A 26,315-nucleotide genomic window follows, 5' to 3' on the forward strand; every position below is an offset into this window, starting at 1 on the left:
AGCCCAAGGGAGCCTTCGGCAAAGCCAAGAGTGTGCATGGGAGCACTATGGGAAAACTGCCACACTACCATGTCAATTTACAGCAGTAAACTTTTATGAGGGCGGACAAACACATCAGCACTTTCCCCCCGACTACAGCCGCTGCCAGCTGAAGCTGCGTGGAGAACGAGCCTGCCTTTGTTTGACTTTGCCACAACGAACAGACGGCATCGGCAATCTGCTGTAAAAACAGAGCCGACTATTTCCGCACCCCAGTTTGAGATGCAAGGCATGACACAATGTTTTGTGAGTTGTTCTCTTATTCTAGCAAACAAAGGAGAGCAGGGAATGCAGCTTGCAGAGAGCCTGGTCCAGCTGGTCAGGGTAAGAGGGGGACAGGTATAGGGCAGCAAGAGTCATGGCTATGTAGGTGGCACCAGCAGTTATGAATGCAGGCATCCAGAAGTGATTGTATCTGGGGCTGAGGAATATGCTGATAATACACTTGTCACACAATGTCACACTTGTACACAGGCACTCCCCCAATAGCAAAGCTCGCTTAGCTACAGCTTTCTCCACTATTGGCATTCGGACAGCATTGGTTTCATTACAAGATGTAGGAAATCGAAGCCAGCTACGGAAGGCAGACAGCACTTTCTTTTACAGGTGGGAATTCGAAAAGAAAAGGAAATAAGTGGGTGCCCTCATATGTGCAGTTAATTACACACACACACACACACACACACACACACACACAAACACATGCCATTTAACACTGCAGCTGAACTACATTCTAGAAACCTCAGAGGTTTAATATAGCTCCCCTCACGTAGCTTCACAGATCTTTTTTTTTTTTCATCTTTACACCCATGCTAAACAACAGCCAGCAGTTGCACGAGACCGCAATGAACAGAACAGACGGGTCTTGCTCACCAACTGAACACAACTGAAATAAATTCCTCACGTAATAAGGGCAGAGAAACACTCTCTCTCCAGATGTTGCTCTAAAAGTTTAAATTTCCAGAATTAAACAGAAACAAAAAAAGAAACCGCACAAGATTTGTGTTTTGTATTACTCATATGCAACTGAAGAGACATTGATTGCTTCACACACCAAAAGCCACTAAGAACTCCCCATAAAACATCACAACACCCTCCACAACCATAGGAAACAATGTTAAACTCTCAAACAACTACAAAGTGGAACTGGCTTGAAATCTTGAAATACTGCCAGAAGTGGAGAGGAACTAGCGACCCTCAGATGAGTCAGGCTCAGACCTTTCCGAATGGCCGCTGTGAAGCCTCTGAATCTCAAGAGGATCTCAAGAGCCAGTTGCACAGAATATCAATTGACAATCTCTGTCCTGTGGAGAGATTCAGCACAAGAATAAATACTGTTCCATTGTCCAACAGGAGAGGAGGAAATGCCAGCATCTGAGCCCATGTTACCCCACTCATTGTCTTGAACGCATTCATGGTTTATATATTGTTTGTAAGTGGATATTTAACACCACCAACAATGTCTGTAGCAAGTTCTAGAGCCCACAGCTGCCTAGAGCATAACACAGATCAGACAGCATGGCGAACACTGTGCTTCCCCGCTCTAGCTGACTCACATACAGCCATTGATGTTACTGAAGAGAGAGAAGGCAATCCAAAATTCCTCATCACAGCCTCACAAGACAACGCTGACTCCAGCTGCACAGATTAAACTTGATAATGCTGATCACTACACTGAAAGACAACATGTGGAACAGAATCGTGTTCTGGAAGACTTCCCCCCACGCATACACAAACCCAGCGCCAAGCACAACTCACCTCTTATGCCGAAGCACTGTTTCAGTCCGTATAGCATGTGCATGGCGAGTTGTGCACGTCTCCCGTTCAACCTTACTGAAGCCATAGGGAGTGCTGCTGCGCTTAAGACCCAAACCCTGCTGCTCTCCTATATATAACCCAGCCCTAAGTGGCACCTTGATGATCATTGCTACATCCCATATGATACGGTGTCGGGGAACAGACTGTGACGTGATGGAAAACTCCATCCAGACACAACAACGGTGTAATCTTCAAAAACCCTAAAGTGGTCAATGGAAACTCTGCCTTGCGCTCTCTCAACATGTAATCACCGTTTACCCGGCAACTAAAAATCCCTTTTGACTCTTTTTTAATTACAAGTTGCACCTTTATCATGCGGTCTGCTGAGCGGAAACAGCTGTGTAGACTCGGTATGTAGAGTTCTCTTTCGGGGGGTGAACCCGGTCACTGGGCTGTAAGGAGCCCGAGTGGCCCTGAAGCCTCTCAGAAGTGGAGGAGAGGCGAGGAGAGGAGTGGAGCGGATGGTTATCGAGCAGGTTACACACTCCAAAATAATACCTATAATTCCAAGGGCAGAGTCACCGGACGCCCTTGTGTGTAGGTGTCACAGAACATTCAGGGGAATTCTGGTCTGTTTATGTATAAATACATTCTTTTGTTTGCTTTTGGTTTCTAGTAAAACACAGTGTGAACAGTGAAGGAATTTTAAAGCACAGCCATAGAGGGTAGCATTAACAGCTTCACATCTTGTTGTTAATCCACTTCATATGCAGTAGGCAATATACAGACATTTAAAATTTAATTAAAAAGAAAGTTTCAGAGCTTGTGTCTTCAAAAGCGCAGCCTGCTAAGATTACCGCTTTCACCTCGCAAGCTGTGAAAACTGTATATTTGAACTGGATTCGAGTCAAAATTGCTGTTTTCTGTGTCTGATGTAATTCTGCGCTGCAGGTGGAGGAGCTGAGGTGGGAGAGGTGAGGCGAGGTGAGGCGGCACGAGCGAGAGTGTGGGCAGGCTGCTCAGGAATGCTCTGCAGGGCGAAGTGAGGCGGGGACAGTCCCTTGCAGCCACCTGGAACCTCGGAGCTCATATTTCTGGAAGGGGATTTAATAATAATCGAGTACCCAGGTCAGAGTCACAGGCCTGCAGACTTATATAGGGAACTCAGAATAGTTAAGCATGTTAACTCGGACTAATTAAGCAAAGCATCGGCCCAATTTAAGCAGTCTGGAACACAGCTGGAATGGAGACCCAAAGATCCCATGGCTTTACAGGAGTCGGGGTGCTGACCTGTGACCTAGTTGGTTAAAAGTTTGGGGGGTGGAGGGGACTAAACAGGAGCACAGCCAATTGGCAGACAAGTAGCTGGATAAATGAGACATGACCCACTGAAGACATCAAATGAGGTTAAGAAGTCAGGCTCTCACTCAGGGGCTGAGTGAGGAGTCAGCTGACGTACCCACAGATGCACTTTGGAAAAAGTGTGGTTTTGCCTGTTTCCATTCCTGGCACTATCCCTGTTTGGTGAACAAAGAGATTTCAGTATCTAAACCAGAAATCCCAGCAAGCAATCTGCAAATCCATGTAATCCTCACCATTACACTAACCGTGTCTCCCAGACAGGAGGAAAGGGAGACCCACACCAGCTCCAACATGTGCTATCCCACCTTGTGTGCCAATGCATTATCTCTGCAGCTCCCAGTGAGAAACATCCTCCTTATCGATCGCGTTTCCAGTGCACTTATAGTCAAATTCAGACAGTGTGCATCAGAACGAATCTTGGTCTGTTCAGAAAACAGCAGTACAGGAAAACTGCTCCCTGTGAACACTGGATAGCTAAGGACAGGAGCCTGGCCGCAATGGACTATGGAGCCACACAACAGAAACCTCATTGATACAACTGCTATGAAAGATTATTTTCATATTCAGTTCCACCGTTTTGAGTTTTGCACACATATTCTGGGATCCGTTTTGTTTGTTTTGTTCTTGTCTTTGTTAATCTGCTCAGCTCCCTGACTCTTACATGAATGCTTCCCTCCAGGCTGCAAATCAGATCTCACTGAAAACTGAGATTCATCAGAGCTGTTCTTTCTGGCATAATTAACCCCCGTTCAGGATGCAGGGACACAACACAGCCATTGTGCCTGTCAGTTGCAGAGGGGGGTCCTATAGAGGGTGATGGAGCACTGGAAGACACACACACACAAACATACACAGGTGAAATGATCGATGCACACTTCTGCTGTACTGCTTGTCAATTGCTGAACTGGCAGTGAAAGCAGCTAATTGAGATATCTGAAGAGCTGTGGCCTAACTGCATGTCCTTAGGCACAACTTGGGCTGTATAATTGGAGGTCCCAGATTGTGTCCATTATAGCTCATCCTGCTACCCTGTAATCACAAGGCTGTTCTGCTGCTTCCCTCGATTTCACAACAAACTTGCATCAGTCTTCCCAGAGCAGGACAGTCTGTGTAATTAATTCTAAACGGCAGATACAGAACGGAATGATGTGTAAGCAGACCTGCTACTTAGTCAGCAAATGAATTGATTATATATATATATATATATATATATATATATACACTCACCTAAAGGATTATTAGGAACACCTGTTCAATTTCTCATGAATGCAATTATCTAACCAACCAATCACATGGCAGTTGCTTCAATGCATTTAGGGGTGTGGTCCTGGTCAAGACAATCTCCTGAACTCCAAACTGAAAGTCTGAATGGGAAAGAAAGGTGATTTAAGCAATTTTGAGCGTGGCATGGTTGTTGGTGCCAGACGGGCCGGTCTGAGTATTTCACAATCTGCTCAGTTACTGGGATTTTCATGCACAACCATTTCTAGGGTTTACAAAGAATGGTGTGAAAAGGGAAAAACATCCAGTATGCGGCAGTCCTGTGGGCGAAAATGCCTTGTTGATGCTAGAGGTCAGAGGAGAATGGGCCGACTGATTCAAGCTGATAGAAGAGCAACTTTGACTGAAATAACCACTCGTCACAACCGAGGTATGCAGCAAAGCATTTGTGAAGCCACAACACGTACAACCTTGAGGCGGATGGGCTACAACAGCAGAAGACCCCACCGGGTACCACTCATCTCCACTACAAATAGGAAAAAGAGGCTACAATTTGCACAAGCTCACCAAAATTGGACAGTTGAAGACTGGAAAAATGTTGCCTGGTCTGATGAGTCTCGATTTCTGTTGAGACATTCAGATGGTAGAGTCAGAATTTGGCGTAAACAGAATGAGGACATGGATCCATCATGCCTTGTTACCACTGTGCAGGCTGGTGGTGGTGGTGTAATGGTGTGGGGGATGTTTTCTTGGCACACTTTAGGCCCCTTAGTGCCAATTGGGCATCGTTTAAATGCCACAGCCTACCTGAGCATTGTTTCTGACCATGTCCATCCCTTTATGACCACCATGTACCCATCCTCTGATGGCTACTTCCAGCAGGATAATGCACCATGTCACAAAGGTCGAATCATTTCAAATTGGTTTCTTGAACATGACAATGAGTTCACTGTACTAAACTGGCCCCCACAGTCACCATATCTCAACCCAATAGAGCATCTTTGGGATGTGGTGGAACGGGAGCTTCGTGCCCTGGATGTGCATCCCACAAATCTCCATCAACTGCAAGATGCTATCCTATCAATATGGGCCAACATTTCTAAAGAATGCTTTCAGCACCTTGTTGAATCAATGCCACGTAGAATTAAGGCAGTTCTGAAGGCGAAAGGGGGTCAAACACAGTATTAGTATGGTGTTCCTAATAATCCTTTAGGTGAGTGTATATATATATATATATATATATATATATATATACACACATACTTATATAAACACCACATATATAAATAAATTGAGCACATGTGTCAGTGCATGTGCTTTCAGAGAGCATCAGATCTGACATGCAGGTGAGGGGGCAGAGAGGAAAACACAGGCCTCCATTTATAATATAAAGCATCCAAGCAGGAATGAAGTACAGTGCACTGAGGACTGGAGGCAGGGGTCACTAGTCAGCCACTGAGGACCTAGGCATTCCTTCCAGATCCTTCAAGAAATGTTTTTATGAGCTGCTTGGATCAATAAGTCACTGAAACACCAAGCACACAACACAGGGAGGACAGCCAGGCCCCTTGCCTCTTTAAACTTTCTGTTTGTTTATGCATGCAGCGGATACTTCCTACTTTGAGCTAAAAAATAAATAGGAACATACGCCGCCTAGACTTGGGTCCACAAACACTCTCCAGTTAAGGCCAGTGTGGAAATAGGTTATTGGCTTGTCAGTCAGTGTGTGTGTGTGAAGGAGAAGTCTGAATGGGTAAACAAGTGGACACTGAAGCACCCTCTACACTGGGTATTGATACTTGTGAAACTGAACAAACACAAACAGAATTGCTGGAAATCTATAAATATGTGCTGCATCTATGTTTGCTAAATCGCAATTTTCCTTTGGTTTTTTCCCTATTATTTTTATAATATCACAAAGAAAAGCCGTGCTGCTTTTATGCTGGCAGCGTGCTTTACTGGGCCTCTCAGAAATCATGTAACAATTAAAGTCTCTGTTGATTCAGGTGCCTCAGACGACACAAACCAGACCGAGCATCTCTCTCTCTTGTAGTACTCAGACGACGGGGCTCTGGCTCTGATCTTATCCAGTCAATTGAGCTGTGTGTCAGGGCAGGGGGAGCTGGAGAGCAGGCAAAGGGCCGGGGGCAGGGCAAATCCCGTCCCCCTGAGCATATGAAGTCTGACCTCACACAGATTTCTAAAAAGCTGCTACTTCTGTTTTTTTCTTGCTATGACTCACCCTCGGGGGAGGATCCTGGCAGCGGTGCAGCCCTGTGTGTTGGCTGAGGAAACGCCCCTGAAACACCCCGAGAATGGTCTCTTTCATTCTATAACCCACTGGAGAAGCCAGGCCACAGAGGAGACTTACAGAGCAGTGCCCAGCCCCCTCCGTGTTTAACCAAGAGAGCCATATAGACTGCACAAGGGTGGGGTTTCATGCAGTGGCTGTAATAAGATATTTTCCATTTGATCTGTTTCAGTTTTTTGTCGTCTGACAAGATTTATAATTTGAACACCTCTTGTTCCCTCTTGCGTCCATACAACCTCCTGCCATTCGCACAATGTCACTACTGCCATTCTCTGAAGTTGCGGGATGACTGTGGCCTGAGGCTCGGACTCGAATGCCAGCCTGGAAGCCACTAGTGGGAAGGACTGGCGGCAACCCTGTCAGCCTGGCTGGAAGAGGGACACACCATACTGTGACACAGTGTAGAGGGTGTCATATTTTCAGAGGAAATGCATCGACCACTATTTGCCATTACATTTGTAGAGACGAACTGAGAGGAAAACAGAACACACACATGCACACACATACACAAGTACACAAATGTTCCTCCCCTCACCTTTTATTTTCTTACAAGCTACATCAATTTGGTACAGATTGTACCGAAGATGCATAAAAGCAAGATATTTAATACTATTTAAAATTCCAAACATCTGTCACTGTAATGTCCTCTGTGTGCACTGTGACAAGCCTGAGTTACCCAGCACATGGCGTTGGCTTGTTCAGGATCCGGCTGCTCTTAAAAGCCTGAAACGGATCCAGCAGCTAAGCAATGGGAGTCTTATCTGTTTCCCTTCTGTGTCGAAGGCTGGTATTTGCAGTCATGCCACCCGGCAGAACAGAACCCATACGGACTCAGAAAGCCGATTGCAACCAGAAGGACAGGCAGCACTGGCGCAGATGACTCAACCACACGAAATAAAAAACCTTGTCTTTTGGAACGCTGCGTTTGGTGTGACGCAGTGCGAATGATGCATTGACAGCACTTTTAACTGATTCATCCATCGCCCTCAAATGCCAACTTGAATAGCGCGCGCTGACTGACATGACAGGCGTATGAGCTTATGACCTTAGTGTTCAGGAGGGGCAGCAGACGCAGCCGTGGACAGGTGATGACGATAAACGGGGAGACAACGTGACGATATAGGAGCTGGAGACAGGCCGGCCTACTGGGCTGCTGCTGAACCACGGGTGGGAACTGGCTGCCTGCCCCTGCTTAACAAAGAGCATCCACAGGAGTGCTGCCGTGTCACAGCTCAACCGCTCCTTCAGTTGTCGTTTTGTTTTCTTACCAAATTGTTCGCCCCTTGCATTAACAATCCTACGTAAAAAGCTTTTGTCCATCATCACTCAGGTTACACACAGGACTGCGCACCCTCCCCGATCAACCCCCTCACCCGCTCACACCACACCCACACCTGCAGGCTCTGCCTTCAGTCAATTCAAGTTGCTTTTCTTTTTGGGTTTCGGTTAAACCATGATTACAGACTAAATTAAATTACAGACTTCTACTATGAACGTGCTTTCCGGTCTGATATATTGAATTAACAACTGCATCTGTCACTTCCAAGTGAGATTTACAGACAATCCTCCTCTTGGGATTTTGCTGCTAAAATATGTATCCTAACAGACTGACACTCGTCATGAACGAGGCGTTAAAACCTGTGGATCTCTGCAGCTGCTGTATGAATGTAGTGAAGAACCGTGAAGCTTTTACACAATGCAAACATTAAATATTTATGGCAGCTAAGGTTTAACACGGTCCTGACAATCCTCATTGTTATTGCTAATTCAGCACTGCTAAATGGGGCAGGATAATTTACACATGTCCTCTGGCACCGTTTTCCAACCAGTGGGCTGTGGCGCATCGGTGCGTACATAAGGCACGAACAGGTGTGCGACACAATATTTGAAAAGTGACAAAAATAGAATCATAAAGAATAACATGTTAATTTTAAATTAAAAAATATATTTTTTAAATCAGACAGAATTAAACTAAGATTGATGTGCCACAGAATGTGTTAATTTGAGTAGGTGTGCCTTACTGCATTACATCAATATGTTCCACACATCCCTTAAGAATTAAGAAACCTTCACATCATACAGGGATAAAAATGAATGAAACTGACACCTAGTTAATAAGCAGAACCTTTAAACTGAAATGAAAACAGCAATTTCAAAAGAGGGACTCTGCCATATACAACATTGTATTTATTACATTAGTAGGTACCTGCCACTAACTAAAACTAAAAAAGGGGGGGCACACAAGATTTCATGTTAAGTACGTGTGATTTATGCTTGAAAATAGAAACACTGTCCTAGGTAAGTTATCCAGAACATTACAGTGAGAGGAATATGTTTTACAATACATGTATGTTTGTTTGTTTATATATGTATGTCAATGAAATTCAGATGCAAAACAAATAACTACACTACAGAGAGCTGGAACAGCTTACTCCACGAACACCAGTTAGAGTTAACTACAGCACCCAGAGGAACAATTCACACGTGTCCCTTCCCCTACCATGCGTCCGTCATCGTTTCCGAGCAGGTGTGTAATCAGTGTCAGTCGCTTGGCCACAACAAGGAGCACCCAGCCAGCAGACAGGCATGCTAGGAACAGGAATACTAGCCAAAAAGTACCCCCGGAGCCCTACTAACCCAATTAACCAGTTTATGGGGTTTCTGTGACATTACTATCCACTGTCCTGTACCTTTATATCACTCCATTACTGTCCACTGTCCTGTACCTCTATATCACTCCATTACTGTCCACTGCCCTGTACATCTATATCACTCCATTACTGTCCACTGCCCTGTACCTCTATATCACTCCATTATTGTCCACTGTCCTGTACCTCTATATCACTCCATTATTGTCCACTGCCCTGTACCTATATCACTCCATTACTGCCCACTGTCCTGTACCTCTATATCACTCCATTACTGTCCACTGTCCTGTACCCGTATCACTCCATTACTGTCCACTGTCCTGTACCCGTATCACTCCATTATTGTCCACTCTCCTGTACCTATATATCACTCCATTACTGTCCACTGTCCTGTACCTCTATATCACTCCATTATTCATTTTCCACTGCCCTGTACCTATATCACTCCATTACTGTCCACTGTCCTGTACCTCTATATCACTCCATTATTCATTTTCCACTGCCCTGTACCTATATCACTCCATTACTGTCCACTGTCCTGTACCTCTATATCACTCCATTATTCATTTTCCACTGTCCTGTACCTCTATATCACTCCATTATTCATTTTCCACTGTCCTGTACCTCTATATCACTCCATTATTCATTTTCCACTGTCCTGTACCTCTATATCACTCCATTATTCATTTTCCACTGTCCTGTACCTCTATATCACTCCATTATTGTCCACTGTCCTGTACCTATATATCACTCCATTATTGTCCACTGTCCTGTACCTCTATATCACTCCATTATTGTCCACTGTCCTGTACCTCTATATCACTCCATTATTGTCCACTACCCAGAGGAGAGTCCACGGCAGCTGGAGAAGGATCTTGGCACCGTCTGGACCGTTTTTAAAGCAGACCTGTTCTCTAAATCGCCCCCTTGTTCTGAAGCCCCGTCCAGTGGAGGTGGAAGCGGAATTGCGCTCAGAGGGGCCGGGCTGTAGCGCGGTTCCCCGGGCAGCTCTGCGCATTTCCCCGCACCGTAAACGTCGCCAGCGCTAACTCCCCAGCTGTCATGCTTTCCTTGACTGTTTACTACCGTCGACTTCAAACCGTCCCAAAACAACACGCACAGGTTCCTGCTGGCTTTAACACAGACATGGACGCTTTCTAAAAACTTCCTTACTCTGTCCTTCCCGCACAAGAACTATTTTTATTTTGAACTTCACCCCCCACCCCTCTCTCAGTTTCTTACCCAATGCAGCCGAGCGCTCCGCAGTTTCAGTCTTCGGATATTATTGAAGTTTTCAAGAAATGTCCTGCGTTTATGACTGAAGCATTGCATTAAAAAAAAATATAATACAACTGCAGTCTGCACTGGAAACAACGCTCTCGGCGAAACAAGCAAATGAGATATTAGTAACAGTAGCAACACTTTGTATCGCCTCGGTTTTTAATCCTTGTCAGATTGTGCCGACTGCGCTGCGAAAGTGACAGATCCGCGGGTCTCCAGCGTCAGGGACTCCGCCCAGCGCCGGGGAGCGAACGGCAGCGGCTCACTTTCTCCACACCGAGCCTCCACAGCCGTGTGTGTGTGTGTGTGTGTGTGTGCATACCGTCATCAGTGACCCAGACTTTACATGCACTTCCAACCAGGCACATCTATTGAACTGTTTTGTTTTTTTTTGCAAATGAAACACATAGCTTGCTTGTGTCTTGGTAATTATTCTACTCTTTTTTTTTTTTTGACAGGGGGACATGGTTGCAGGATGATGTCTGATGCCATATTTATTACTCCACTTCCCTAATCGTTTCCTCGGAGGCGCAACATCCGCCCACATGGAGGCTGTCCCGCACTGAAACGCCCAGATTGGTGCCACTCCACCATGACATTGCAACAACATAGATGCATCTCTTACACAGGTCCAAATAACAGAATCAAATCATACAGAAACCATACATATTGGCGTTCATGCTGTGAAAAGGAGTGAGGAGTGGGGAATTAAAATTGATCAGATTCGTGTAGCCAAGGCCATGCGGTTTAATTCTCAATTCCCAGTGTGGGACAATGGAGTGGGCTGAGAGACAGATCACTGGACCGCACGGCCTCGGAAAACACCCTCCAACTGAGGGGGCATTATACACACATTGCACACTCTCTGTGTGGATAAAAAGAGTAGCTCAAGCAATAGCAACAGCAATAATAACAAAAACAACAATAGTCATAGTAATAATACAAAGAAATAAGGCTATATTTGAGCAAGGACTAACTTTACCCTAGCGACTCTTACTTACTTAGTCTTAAATACACTAATTGTTCAGTTAATTAATTAATTGATTCATGATGATCGGTGCATGCCAGTGTCTGAGCTGAGTGAGGGTGTAGCCAGCGGTTGTGAGTCTCACTCGACACTAGCACCACTGTGGTTATCCATTTTCGTTATCTGTGGCTGTGAATTCTCTCACTACTGTCCATGTGCCTGTCGTTATAATCGTACATTTAATTTCGGTGGTTTCCTTCAGTCGTGTTTATTTTCAGCCTACAGTTTATAGTTTGTTTGGTTTTCCAGACTTCAGTGCACGATTGAGTTAATGGAAAACCCCGAACACTTAGTATGAGAAAGTATTTGAAACAGAAACTCATTAAACTCCCCATTCACATTCCAGAGTGCACTGGAATCATCACATCTGTAAGGGAGACCACAATGTCATGTTTAACTTTAACACCGTTTCATGCTGGTGTCAAGTTGGGCGGAAAAGCAAGTTTCCTGTCTGCATGTGCACTGCCATCCTGAGGGGGAACGGAGGAGCGCACTTGCTATGATGTTATGCAATGGCAGGCCTGTGAAACCTACCTTCAGTTTCCCTGCCCACTCAGAAACAGGTAGATTGTGTAATCTGCATAATACTTCACTATAATGATACTGACAGTTTTCCCTGTGGTCCGTAGTACAGTGGGAAAACTGTGTTTGTCATCTAAAGAAACAATTCACTGGAGAGTCATCTGTTTGAGCTTTAGTGGGGAATGTGTGCCTTAGACTGACTCCTACCACACTGAATATACAGTAGCACAACAGTAGTAGAAGTAGGGACCACAAACCTTAGCACGCGAAACACGAAAAACACACAACTGAATGAATACATTTTATTCTGTAAGAAAAAGAAAATGGCAAAGTGGTCTTGATCAAAAAACAAGAACAACACAACCATCATCAGTTTCACAAAAACTCAATTAGAGACTGATTTTTTGTTAATGAGATTTTGCATTCGCCAAAGCATTGTCAAACACACATCCAACTGAGTAGATAACCAAACAAAACCACAACAAAAATCCAGGGATTGATATTTCTGTAATAAATTATGAGACTGAATGGAGAACACAGCGCTAGCTAGGCCAGGAAGCCAGTGTGATGCAGGGTGTGAAGCTTGGAATCACACACAATGAGGTCATTCATATTAAGGTGACCAACCCTCGTGTGTGGAGCGTGTGGGCTCTTCAAGTATGGGGCTGTCCTTGTGCTGCCTGATTTGTGAATTGAGTTTGATGCTGAGTCAGAGCCTGCTCTGAGATGAGGTCATAGAAGCTGTTTCACCGAATGGCAGGGCGCGGCCTGGTCCAGCCCGAGAGGACAGGACAGGGTTTCAGCATCTGCCTCCAAGAGCTCAGCAGTGTTTGTGCAACTATTGTCACCGACTCCTAGCTTTAGTTGTGTGTGTGTGTTTGAAAAGGAATACATTTTATTTTTAAATAAGTGCTCTCCAATTGTATACAAACTCACACTCACACACATACATACATGCACACACACATACATACACCACCCTTTGATATGTTCCCTATCTGTTATTTTCTTCTCTCTTTCAAAAGGCAAATGAAAAGGGGAAAGTGTGCAAGACAGAAGATCGGGGAGGTGCAGAGAGCCGGTGTGCTCGAGGTAGTCTCCGTGACGGGGCCCAGTGCAAGCCCTTCTCTGGGGAACCGTCCCGGTCTTCAGTGCGAAAGGTTTCAGTGTCATAACTGCAGCTGGAGTCAGCAGGAAGAAAAGTTCAGCCGAGGATCTTTTTCCTGAAGATACGGGAAGTCGTCCTTGTTGATCTTGTTTCCCCACAGCCTGCAAGCACGCAGTGAAACATCATTACATCATCATTATTATTATCATCATCATTATTAGTGTTATTAGTGTATCAGTGATAGAATTAGGTTCAAATTACAAAGTGTATCAGGTGCATTTCAGCATGTTCTCCTTCTTCCATGAGTATGTGCACATCCTTATCTGCAGCTACCTGAACCCCTGCTTACAGCTCTCTCTCTCTCTCTCACACACACACACAAACACAGTTATGTTAATCTCCTTGTTTATCAACAGTGACAGCAACGTCTCCATCCGACAGCTGACAAGGGAGACAAAATCACTTTGCATTAAATAGCCAGTATTGCATCCCCTGGCAGTATCCGCAGATGTGTTTTAAAATGTTTACCTTATAACTTCAATGGAAGAGCAAGATTTCAATCTCGCCGCGATGGCTTCAGCTCCGATGATTGTAATTGCGTTTCGCTCCAAACTGGAAAAGATTTGAATTTGGTGAAGATGCTGGTGACATTTACATGTCATTACTAGGTGATTGGCTATATAGAACACTATTTAAAAAAATCAAATTAAAATAACACAGTACCAGGTGTATTAATACAATCCCCCTGAAAGCCACTCTGTGCATTTAGCTAATTCATGTAGTAAAGACCAATGTTTTTAAAAAAGCAGACATTCAGTATTGCCAGCTATTTAAAGACTTTCCAAAATAGCCCTTAATGATCTCTGAAACACCATACAAAATTAGCTGTATTAATATTAATAATAATATATTAGATATAAATTATGAACATGGAAAATTATGGTTTAATTAGTGTGAAAATACACATATTTCAGGACTCTGGAAAAAACCACCTTCACTTATTTCAAAGGGTTTCACTGAATCTGATACTTACTCCAGGCTCCTGAGTCTCTGGCACCTTGGCAGAACCTCGGCTAGTTTGTGGGCACTGTCATCTCCTATGCTGTTCCACGACAAACTGAAATCAGCAGCAACACAAAGCGATGGTGTTAATATCAAGTCCTTGTATGATCTGAGAAAGTGCACATCTCTTTATAGGATGGAGTCATTTACAACCTGTACAAAACATGAATAATAAACCCAAACCCCACCACCTCCACTTGAGTGGTTTCCCTCCCCTCTCTCCCTCAGGTGAGAGGCATCAGTCTGGGCTGACGTCAGCGTGGTGGCCATTCTGGGTCATCGCAGTGAAGCCAGACTGCAGACCCTGCCCGGCTGGGAGAGGGCATCACACTCACTTGACTTCCTCCACACGGACACAGTGGCCGAGGCTGCCAGCCAGACGCACGGACCCATCTGGGCTCAGCTCAGTCAGCTTCAGACTGTGGAGACAAGTAAAGCCATCTCAGCACCACAGCTGCACACGCTTTACTATGACCCACACTGAACCAGACACGAATGCACCCGCTGCTCTGATCAGAAGAGGGATGAATCTGAAATGCACTCACTCAAGTTTCTTCAAGGACTTAATTTGGACCAGGGCGTCTGAGAGGCTCACCGCTCCATCTCTCCCAATTATGTTTTCTGCCAGGCTGTGAAATCAAGAGGCAGTGGTTGGGGCTTGGTGTGTAAAAGGAAAAGGAATGGCCTATGTGTTTGTACTGATGCATACAAAGACTTCTGTATGTTAAAATAATAATAGGGATCACAATGTAAAATAATGGGCACCAATTCCCAATGAAATGATGTATGAATAGCACAGGAATAACACATGAATACCTGATGCACTTCATATGAGTTCTGCCTTTAATCACAAGAATAACGAGGTGAGGATCAGGGTTTGGGAGAGGGGGACAGGCTAGATTTGGGGTCAGGGCTTATACAGGTGTTCAGCATCAGAACTCAGTAGAAGTACATGAGGCATTCATGTGTTATTCGTGTGGGATCCATACATTCATTCATTAAGAATTTGTGTCCATTATTGTAAAATGTGACCATAATAATAATAATAATAATAACACACTGAACTTGGGCCTCCTTTCTCTATGACTAAAGCCGGGCAGATGTTGAGTCTGAGGCGAGCAGGGGGTTGTATTTACCTGATCTCTTCCAGGTTTTTACAAGCAGGAAACACTTGGGACAGGCACGCCCCCCCCATCGGACCGATACGATTGGACTGTAGGCTGCAGAGAAACAGGACTGGGTGAGCGGAGTCAGTAGAGCAGCCGTAACAGGAGAGAGAGAGAGCTTACAGAGAGATTTTACTTTTTTTTTAAATGCAAGGATGTACAGCACTAGAACAAAAACATAGATACATAGACACATGCATGCTACATCTCCCTTGGACTAGACAACACTAATTATTCTGACTCCTATGGACTGAGTCGGTATTGCCTCTAAGGACAGGAAAGCACACACTTACATCAGCACTCTCAGGCGTGGCATTGCCGGCAGCACTTCAGACAGCTTGCCCGCCGTGGTATCCCCGATGCTGTTCCTCGCAAGGCTGCGCACAAAGGGACAAGCTTTAGGGCTGTAGTGTCTGAACTGCGTGCGCTCGGTCACTGTGCATCAGCCAGCTAGCGATACTCAACAGGAGCTCTGGCACCATCGCAGAGACCTGTGGCCAATGTCTCCAGAGCGTCCAGTCTTCATCACAGCACCACTCGCCGTGAGCAGATTGAAAATACAGGTTTATTCACTATGCGATGTCAGTCACCTTTGGGTTTTGACTTGCAATGCTACATGTAGGGCCCTGTGTATTGCCTGACTCGTTTGGTTTTTAAAAACTGTATTCCAGTCATGCAGAACACAGGACCCCAGCTACAGCCAGATGTAAATCAACAGGAAGTCTAAGGGGGGATTTTTAAAACGTAGCCTTAGGGAGTCGAGAAATAAAGCCCGTCTGAATCATGGATGCAGAACACGGACCAGACTAACGGACGGACAGTACGAACGACCTCATGAACACCCGTCCCTTTTTCCACACTCACTTGATCTCCTCGAGTAACCTGCAGCCGACCAGGGCCTCCGTCAGTCTCACCCCTCCGGTTTCACCGATCTTGTTCTCGGAGAGGCTACCAGGACACAGGACAGTTTTGCTGAGTTTGTTTCAGTGGAGAGAGCATCATAACTCACTGTCAACTCTGCCTTGGGGCTCATTTCTCAGGGAGACCTTAGTGCTACAGCAAATTTACATTGCTCCTCAATTCTGCTAGGGGCCCAGTCCCAGGGAAGCAATGTTTTATTTATGTCATTTTTTGTTTATTGGATTTTTTAGCCATTAGTCCCACAAAGGCGTGTAGAGTTCGGAGCTGAGATTGGGGTGTCATCTTATAGAGAAATCTGACACTTTCACAGTGACTTATGCTGCCTGTCTTAATATCTAAATCGGGGGATTGCTGAACAGCTGCAGAGTCTACCTGATCTTCCTCAGCCGGTCCCAGGCCGGGATGTGGCAGGCCAGCTCCAGTATGCCCTTATCACCCATTCTGATCTCATTTAAACTGCAGGGGGAAAACACAGCAAGAACACAGAGGAGTTCATCAACAACACGCTTGGAATGTAAATCCTCAGACACGGCCAACCTACTTCGACGACTCACACACAGGCCAGTCTGTCTGAATGAACGTTTTGATTTCTTGATCTACTCTTGCTATTTTGTGCTTCGTAACACTGTCATGCCTGCTGTGAGATACGGGACATCTGACGGCTACGCTTGTACCAACACAGCCTGAGGTAGGGCAGGGCACTCACGCGATTTCCTCAATCCCACGCCACGTCCGCATGGAGCCCAGCACTCCCAGCACTGCTTGGCTTCCTTCCTCTGGACTGCTGGTGATCTTGTTCAGACTGGAATAAAACATATTAAAAAAGGTCATTATAAAAACACCTGCAGCGCTGTATTTGATCTGCAAACAGCACGAAACACACAATGCTTTAGGAGGCAGCTTGTGCCGTGAGGACTAAAGTCTTAATCAGCAGTCTCTCAAAGGACAATGCCATAAAACATTGATTCGAGGTGATTTAATTACAATTCTATAAAGCTTTCTATGTGTGTGTCATAAATGTTAATTGTGTTATTTTCAGGGGCATTATTCAGAGGAACAATCTCACCCATACCAATTAAATTTTGTTTAATTTGAATTACCAAGGTAATTGATTTCTGCTAATTGCCCTAATATGTAAAGTAGGCATTTAAACAATCCTTAGAACAAAGTGAAACAAAGTGAAAACCCGGCTGGGAACTGGAATTGCCCACTGCATTACAGGAGCACCATGGCGAGCATCAGCCGAGCATCCTGCGTGCTTTACTTACGTTAACCTCTTCACTGACGCCATGCGCCCAAGTCCAGCAGCCAGGCAGGCCATCCCCCTGTCGTCCAGCTGCACAGAGTCTAAGCTGAAAAACGCATGGAGGGGAAGGGGAGGAGAGGGCTTTTACAAATGAGCTGCCAGTGCATGTACAATATTCCACAACAGTCTTTCCAGAAATCGTCTGCAGCAGTACAGTGGAGAATGAGGCCCTCTAGTGGCCACAGCAGGGGTCCAAAACACAAGCAGAAACAGAAAGCGAAACCAGACACATCAAAACAACAATCTTGGAGAAATCCCCTAAAACTGGTTTTGCAATCAGTTGTGTTTTTATAGTTCATCTCAGTGAAGGTGAATGAAGTGGCTGCTCTATATGCGTATAACTACCAGTAACTGAAACGCCTTGTTTGTTGAGTCAACAGTGCAGGATTCATAATAGAGAAAATAAAATGGCATCTTACTTGAGCTCCTCTAGGGCAGGGCACTGGCACAGCCCCTGGACGAGCTGGAATCCTACCATGGGCGTCAGACAACAGCAATGGGAAAAACTGAAAGAGAGAGGGGGGAAGGGGGTAATAATATCATCCTGCCAGATAGCCAGAGTCACACTGTAAGATGCCAAACATAACCACTTGTGATGTCTGTGTTCTGAATATATGGATGCATGGATTTGTATTGTATAGCAGCTTTAGCAAAACCTACATTCAAGTCTCAGGTACAAAAATAAACATAAGCATTCTTGTGTTTCATAGTTTGAGAGGGAGAACCTATTGACACACTAAGCCTGTTCTTCCCAGGGTAGAGAGACCGAAGGCTGAGCTCCAATACATACTTTATGCCCTTCAGGTGTCGCAGTGTTGGGAGGACTCTCGCCAGCGCCTTGGCCCCTTCATCGCCAATCTTGTTGTGAGAGAAGCTGTGGAGGGAACAGAGCAGGGCTGTGTTTGTAACACCTGTCATTGTTTGTGTGCATCGCCACAGCACTGTTTATCACATCCACATCCGGGGCCATGTCTCAGTCTGAACTGTCCCGGGCCCCAGCTTTCCGACCCCGGATTCACATTTGTCAGTCCACAAATTCCAAATGCATGTGCAGCTGGAGTATTGCTTTTAACACCATTCATGAGGAAGATTATAGAAAAGGAGCGATGCATTTGGCACAAAGGAGCGTTTTAAGCTTGTGTCAGCTGTGAAGGACCAAGCAACACCTATAGCAGAGGAGTGGAGGAAGCCCCTTACTTCAAGCTCTGGATGTTGGAACAGCAGTTCAGTCCTATAGCCAGCAGGTGGATCTCACACTCTGTGGTCTGCTTGGACTCGAGGCTGTAACAAAGAGAATTTCCCTTATAAGACAGGAGATTCAGCAAGGCCATCAGAAACAACACAGAGCCTTCAGAATGCATGTGTGCGGTACAGCTGACTAAAACAGGGTACCTGAGCTTTTTCAAGTGTGTGAAGGCGGGGAGGACAGATAACAAAGTTTTAGCCCCTTCTGCGCCAATGCTGTTGTGGGACAGACTGGAAGAAAGAGGGAGAAGATCAGAGCTGCTCACAACAGGATATGACTTCTCCAGGTAGTGACTGACACACACACACACACACACACACACACACACACACGCGCGCATGCATACTGCCTGTGAAGTGACAGGCCACGGATGGATGCCCAAGAGAAAGCATATTGCCTCAACACTCACTCTAACTCCTGGAGCTGGGGACAATGTTGGCTGACCTCCTGAAGGAAGGACAGGTGATGTCCTTGCAGTCCACAGTCCACAAAGCTGTTGGACACACACAAGCCAGCAGGGTCACACTGCAGCCACAGAATCACAGAACATTAACCACGACAACAAAAATATGTTTTTCAGGCAGGTGTTAGTTAAAAAGAAAGAAAGGAAAAAGCAAAAACCCATTGCAGACAATGGTCAAGGTGGGACCTGTTCCCCTGTAGGTTCAGCTGCAAAAAGTGCTAAGCCCTGCTGTACCCCCACCATGTGTGTGTAATGGAGGAGGCAGTGCCCATCTCTCACCTGAGTGACTTCACCGCCGACGTGGAGCTCGGTCCCCCCAGGCCCCCATCTCTACAGCAAAAAACACGCAGCACATACCATTAGAGCCTCAGTGTCATGCAGTGTCCCGTGTCTCAATCCACCACATACCACGACACTGTCCACTCATAGCATTGTGTGTGTGTGTGTGAGGGCTGTTATACACAGGACACCTCTCAGCTGCAGTGTCCGGGGAGGCAGGCAGCTGACTTACCTTGGGAAGTCCCTCTCCTGCTCTGTGCATGGTGGACAGCTCCCCATCGTGATGTGGAGAGTGTTCCTGTTGACCCTGGAAATGAGCAGCAGGCATCCAGACCCAAATAAAAACATCAACAACACACACACACATATATATTTTTACTTTTAAAACTATGGCCAGTATTAAGTATAGCTTCATTATTACTTACAAGACTTAAATACACTTCCTGGCTCAATTCATCCCTACAACGCTCACTGACTACCACTAAGTGTGTGTTTTTAAAGGTGCTCATTTTTTAATGTTTGCTTCCCCAGACATCGATTCCTCTTGGAAACAGGGCATCATCAGCTGTATAACCCTGTACATATTATGAGAAACTATAGAAATACCACTTACTGCAGGGTGACACAGTATGTTACCTTCCACGACAACCACATGGTGAGCAGCTGTTTCCTGCAGCACCAAAATATAAGCAGCTCTGATTTCTACTTCCATTGTAATATGTTTTTGTTTGATCATATCATACTGGACTCAAAAGCAGTTACAGTCAAGTGAGGATGGTCCTGCCAGTGAGTATTCAGTGAATAATGAGGGAACAAATTAAAATAACTGAGATTGCAGTTATTGTTTTCTACTGCCACCCAGTTGCTTTGCCTTTGGCAGGCTCACCGTATCTCCTGTATGTTGTGATTCAGGTCCAGACATTGGGACACCAGGACAGCTGCCTCTCCAGCTGTAATCCATGACTCCCTCACTCTGATACACAGGACAAGCAAGTTAGAGACCAGCAGAGATCACACACACTTGCACACACATGCACATACATGTACACACACACAGGTACATGCACTGACACACATCCGTATACACACTCAAATATCATCTTTCCGCCTGCAACATAATTAATGTCAGAAATGCACTTTCCTTACCTCAGGGACAGCATTTTAGGACAGTTTCTCAGCTCCTGCACTAGGTTCACAATCACCTCCCTGCTAATGCCATTGTTTCTTATCCTAACGAAGGCAAATGGAGAAAAAGCAAAACAAATTCAGGAGGTCACACACACTGCACGTGTTTAATATTCAGCTGCACAAGGGCTTCCCTAGAACAGGGGAGGCCAGCCTCTGTACCTCCCAGAGAGCCATGGGGCCTTTTAGTTTTTGTTCTCTTAAATTAGTTAATGGTTGGGCTTAATTATTGACCAATTCCCTGCGTTCAGGGTGTCCAGTGAGTAATGAGTTTGAGAGGCCTGAAAACCCTGCAGGGTTGTGGCTCTCCAGGGGAACAGGGTTGGTCAGCCCGGCCCCGGAGTCCTGTGGTCACCACTTACTCCAATCTCTGCAGGGAGCCCAGTCTGGCCAGGGTGTTTTTGAGTGTCTGCAAGCCCTCGCTGTGGAGGGTGTTGTCACACATTCTGAGAAAGGGATCAGAGGAGAGGGAAAAGAGAGAGAAAGAGAGAGAGAAACCCCTCATCAGACCACTGTCGGATCACTGTATTCCTGAAGAGAGCAGGACAGCACAGAATCACACAGACATACAGATGGGGTCCAAACAGTGCGGACCAATTCACCAATGCAATCAATTCCCCTGAAATCACAAACCTCATCCATACCTTAACGCCATTCCACCCAAACCAGACTGACATAAACCAGGCAGTTCAATAGATCAATGACATATTCCAAAAAGCTGCGATTAAGGCTTAACTCAAAAAAGTAAACAAAACTAACATCCAACCAAAAGCAGCTGAGAAATGGTTTGATGACGAATGCAAAAACCAGAGAAAAACAACTACCAAACCAAAAACATCAGGCACAAAAAAACCCTGATTTACATTTAATGTTACCTATTTGAAATCTGCCGGTTGCAAAATCTCTCAGTGCTAACAGCTTCAAGTGTTTTGGTAAGGCATGACTGCGCTTCGATGTAGGTCCTAAAACAGGATCAATTATGTCTGCGAGGTTAAATATGCTGAGCTCAGATTGAGCCCTGATCCGTTTAGTACAACACAACTGAGATCAAGATCAAGATCAGATCCCGTTAGTACAACCCGCCCCTGGTGTAAAATATTCAACAGTGTGATGCAGCCCATTGCGCTGTACGGCAGTGAAGTGTGGGGTCCACTCAGTCAGCAAGACTACACCAAATGGGAAAAACACCCAGCAGAAACCCTGCAGTCTGAGTTCTGTAAAATCATAATACAAGTACAGAGAAACACTTCCAAATATGGAGGGTGATCAGTGCCAAAATTAAGATGAATGTGATTATGAACATGAAGAGGATTATGAAGATGAACATGAAGAGGATTATGAACGTGAATATTAAGAGGATTATGAAGATGATTATATGCATTGGATTAGCCAATAAGCACACTGGCTATCACCCCCTAGCTCTGACTGACAGAGTTCAATGTTTTGTCACATTGATAAAGAAAAAGAAATACAAGAGACGCTACGAAATGTAGAAGCGCACTGACAAATGTGAATAGCAAAGAGACAAACAGGGAATAAATATATACATGTTGAAACTAATGCATGAATAAATAAATGTTGAAATACATAAACAAATAAATAGATGAATAAATAAATAGATAGGCCTAAATGTCCATGTATTTGTTTAATCATGTATTTATTTTCAATGTGTATTTATTTTAAATTTCAGTATGGATAGTCCTCCATACTCTGAAACCATGTAACTCCATGAAATTAAATATATTTGTAAAAAATGTATATACCTAAAAAACATCATCCATACATCATAATTCGAACCCACAAAATCCCAGTGATGATGATGAGGATGAAGATGCAGACTGTCAGCTTTTACAATGTTGCCATAGAAAGTCGTCGGAAGTCAGACGCAGAGCGATGGCGGACAGATGTGTTTCAATGGAAGTTAAAACCTAATAGTTTCCATATTGTATTTTGTTTGTTTTTATTCGGGACATTTTACAGAGACACATCTACTCGCTCACACGGTATCTATAGATAAAGGGAGGTGTTAAATTAAGTCCTACATTTTACTATATTGCATTTATTTTAGGCTTTATACAATGTATTGTGGAGCTATAGAACACATACATATACAGATATAGGTAGGCTATATGTAGTGGTTAAGGCACACAACTGTGAGACTGATATTTTGTGGGTTCGAATTATGATGTATGGATGATGTTTTTTAGGTATATACATTTTTTACAAATATATTTAATTTCATGGAGTTACATGGTTTCATGGTTTCTTTTTCAATGTGACAAAACATTGAACTCTGTCAATCAGAGCTAGTGGGTGGTAGCCAGTGTGCTTATTGGCTAATCCAATGCATATAATCATCTTCATAATCATCTTCATGTTAATGTTAATAATCATCTTCATGTTCATCTTCATAATCATCTTCATGTTCATTTTCATAATCATCTTCATGTTCATTTTCATAATCATCTTCATGTTAATGTTAATTATCATCTTCATAATCATCTTCATGTTCATCTTCATGTTCATAATCATCTTCATGTTCATCTTAATTTTGGCACTGATCACCCTCCATACCCAACAACGCATGCAGGGCAGAATTAGGCAGATGTCCATTTCTCATCAATATTCAAAAAAGAGCACTCAAATTTCGAAATCACCTAAAAATCAGCCCCCGAGACTCACTACAACATAAAGCCCTAAATACCCCAGAGCTGAGCCCAGAGAAGAGTCCCCTCCGTCAGCTGGCCCTGAAGCCGACAGCACTGACCCCCCAGCACTGCTGAACAACAGCCAATCAGAGCCAAGCAAATTATAGAACAAACCAAAACCTCCTATCTGGATCAATGCGTCAATTAAACCAAATCCCAAAGTAAACTGGATTGCCTTAAACTTAGAATACACCCTGGCAGGGTATCTCTTCACTGTCAGAGATTCGAAGCAGAGTCGGATCCTGACCAAGTACAGGCTCAGTGACCACAGCCTGGCCATAGAGACGGGCCGACACAGACACACCTGGCTGCCCAGAGAGGAGCGGCGCTGTGTCACTGAGAGACTGGAGAGGTGGACAGAGATGCACTTCCTCCTGCACTGCAATAAATATGCCCAGATAAGGGACATATTCTTTAATACAATAATAAATGCCCACCCAATCTTTGATTAAATGGATAATTAAGAAAAACTGTCAGTCCTCCTGGCTGCCCAATACTTCGCCGCCTGCCACAGCCTGAGGGGCACGACGTGACACTCTGCACACAAGCACAGGCTGGCAGAGCAATTGAAAATAATCATTTCTGATGTATATTCTTGTTATTTCTGTGTTTGATAAAAACAAACACAAAGGTAAATTGTTTATGTATATTAAGATTACTATCTTTATTCTTTCTTTCTATATATAAAATATAATTTATAGCCATTTTCTTAATTTTTTCTATACTTTAATACATCTTACAAAGCATTGTGATTTATTATTTTATTTATTTTCCACACATGTGTATAATGTCCAATTGCTTTGGCAACACAGATTTGTTTGTCATGCCAATAAAGCTCCTTACATTGAAAAAAATTGAAAATTCAGAAAGAGAGAGGGTCATTAATCGCCAGCTCTCGCCACACTTCTCCCTGCTGTTCCTCCACACGTTCTCACTCCGGGGCACCAATGGACACACAGACGTAGTTCACAATTCTTTCACTCGTTTCTCTTTCTTCATACGCTTTTCTGTAATTGACACACTTACTCTAGTTTGACTAACTGGGCGCACTTATCGAGAATGTCAGCGAGTTTTGCGAGATGCTCCTTGGTGAAACTGCATTCTCTGAGGCTGAGAGAAAGAGAAGGGTCGGGGTTAACATCTGGGACATTTTGTGACCCATTTTTACAGTGAATGCTAATCAATCAACTATAATAATAATAATTATAATAATAATAATAATAATAATATGTACATACCTGATTCTTCTTGCTATTGTACAATGAGCTTTGGTCTCATACACAGAGTGGCTGTCTTGTACAATACTCCTGCAAAACAGCACACACAGACAAGATGTCTTGGCTTTGTCACATTCCTGTTGCACACTGGGAATCTATACATCACCTGCTAATTCCCATGGTAATTAACCTTGTACAAACCTCGCAAAACAATGTGCAGAGCTAGAAATATGAAAAAACAAGCACAACTGAGATGACAACTGCAGAATTTCTAGAGCTGGGTTCTTGCTGTTACACAAAATTCTGCCCCCCTGATTATAAGCTTTCTATTGGATGGTATTACAGTCTTGTTATACATTTGTCATTACTGTGTTACAGCCCTGCGGTTTTACCTGACGCCTTGGTGTTCATCTTCATCTTGCATAAATCGAATCAGGGACTTTTCCTCCGTTCCCAAGCTACGTGGAAAAAGAGAAACAAGGGCAGCTTTGAATTAAGGCACTTCTCTGCGTTTGCATCCTTAACTTAACTTCCCTTTGGGCCCAAAGAGAGGAGAGGTGGGGGGGTGTTGCTAAAGACAAAGAGCTCACCACACTTCGATCTCCACAACTCGCTGGCAGACACTCATCGAGTTCACCAGGTACAGCACTCCCAGCTGACTGAGGCGGTTGTTGTTGAGACTGCAAAATGAATAAACACACACATAGAGAGACATGCTCAAAACACGCTGGCAGGGATTTGAAGATAATACTTGTTGGTGAACTTCATTAAATACTAATAACAATACTTCAACAACATCTGATAATAATAATAATAATGATGCTTACTTGATAGCTCTTGAAATATGAAGTCTGGGAAGGGACTGCAGAAAGCAGCCCACACCCTCATCCTCCAGTACGTTACTGGACAAGCTGAAAAGTAACAAGAATAACAATGACAATAAGATGTCTGAAACCATGAAAACAGAAAAAAAACAAGAACATGTAAATCAGTGAGGCAGTGCAAGGCAGCACTCTCGCCCGGCTCCCAGGGCCCCACTGTTCTGATGCTTTTGGTTTTAACCAAACTCTCAATGACTTAATCGGACACTTAATTAAATTCATAATTTGCCTAATAAGAGGTTCTGAGTTATTTTAAAGAGTTTGGAGATTTCAAATATTGAATATTCAAAGTTGAATGTTTAAAAAAAAAAAAAAACTAAAGCAAATTAGCATTTCAAATGAAGTATCGATTAATAATTAGAAGCTCTACAGAGGAGCACTGCAATTTTTTGTATAATAACCTGAATTCCATCATCCCTCACATGGGTTCAAACCTTAACTTTTTAGACCAGGAGCACAGTGAACCCCATGTGCCAACAAGTGGGGCCAAATACTGGATTTCTACAGAGCAGCCAGTGTTGACGTGGCACAGAGCTTCTGCTGCTTGGACCTTTAGCCCTGCTTTGTGTGCGTTTTACACTACACTGTTTACACAGCCAAGTCA

At 44.3% G+C, this 26,315-nt stretch overlaps 2 protein-coding genes across 3 annotated transcripts in view; both read right to left on the minus strand.

Moving 5' to 3' along the window:
• Positions 1–10,916, minus strand: part of cpne2 (copine II) — a 39,713-nt gene extending 28,797 nt beyond the window's left edge. The window contains exon 1 of the mRNA XM_066713506.1: positions 10,582–10,916. The gene's annotated coding sequence lies outside the window, so the exon portion shown is untranslated. The remainder of the gene's footprint in view (positions 1–10,581) is intronic.
• Positions 10,917–12,457: 1,541 nt separating this feature from the next.
• nlrc5 (NLR family, CARD domain containing 5) overlaps positions 12,458–26,315 on the minus strand; it is a 33,354-nt gene continuing 19,496 nt past the window's right edge. For both annotated transcript variants that reach the window (XM_066713508.1, XM_066713507.1), the window contains 26 exons: positions 25,658–25,741; positions 25,421–25,510; positions 25,223–25,288; positions 24,852–24,920; positions 24,640–24,723; positions 21,268–21,351; positions 20,867–20,950; positions 20,607–20,693; positions 19,953–20,027; positions 19,721–19,771; positions 19,388–19,471; positions 19,125–19,208; positions 18,930–19,013; positions 18,523–18,606; positions 18,152–18,238; positions 17,695–17,778; positions 17,133–17,228; positions 16,799–16,882; positions 16,370–16,453; positions 15,799–15,882; positions 15,476–15,559; positions 14,885–14,968; positions 14,675–14,758; positions 14,311–14,394; positions 13,806–13,889; positions 12,458–13,438 (listed from right to left, as the gene is read on the minus strand). In XM_066713508.1, coding sequence (XP_066569605.1) covers positions 13,357–13,438; positions 13,806–13,889; positions 14,311–14,394; positions 14,675–14,758; positions 14,885–14,968; positions 15,476–15,559; positions 15,799–15,882; positions 16,370–16,453; positions 16,799–16,882; positions 17,133–17,228; positions 17,695–17,778; positions 18,152–18,238; positions 18,523–18,606; positions 18,930–19,013; positions 19,125–19,208; positions 19,388–19,471; positions 19,721–19,771; positions 19,953–20,027; positions 20,607–20,693; positions 20,867–20,950; positions 21,268–21,351; positions 24,640–24,723; positions 24,852–24,920; positions 25,223–25,288; positions 25,421–25,510; positions 25,658–25,741 — 2,131 coding nt within the window. In that variant the 3' untranslated portion in view covers positions 12,458–13,356. The remainder of the gene's footprint in view (positions 13,439–13,805; positions 13,890–14,310; positions 14,395–14,674; positions 14,759–14,884; positions 14,969–15,475; positions 15,560–15,798; positions 15,883–16,369; positions 16,454–16,798; positions 16,883–17,132; positions 17,229–17,694; positions 17,779–18,151; positions 18,239–18,522; positions 18,607–18,929; positions 19,014–19,124; positions 19,209–19,387; positions 19,472–19,720; positions 19,772–19,952; positions 20,028–20,606; positions 20,694–20,866; positions 20,951–21,267; positions 21,352–24,639; positions 24,724–24,851; positions 24,921–25,222; positions 25,289–25,420; positions 25,511–25,657; positions 25,742–26,315) is intronic.

This window comes from Amia ocellicauda, chromosome 9 (genome assembly GCF_036373705.1).
Source record: "Amia ocellicauda isolate fAmiCal2 chromosome 9, fAmiCal2.hap1, whole genome shotgun sequence".
NCBI classification, from domain to species: Eukaryota; Metazoa; Chordata; class Actinopteri; order Amiiformes; family Amiidae; genus Amia; species Amia ocellicauda.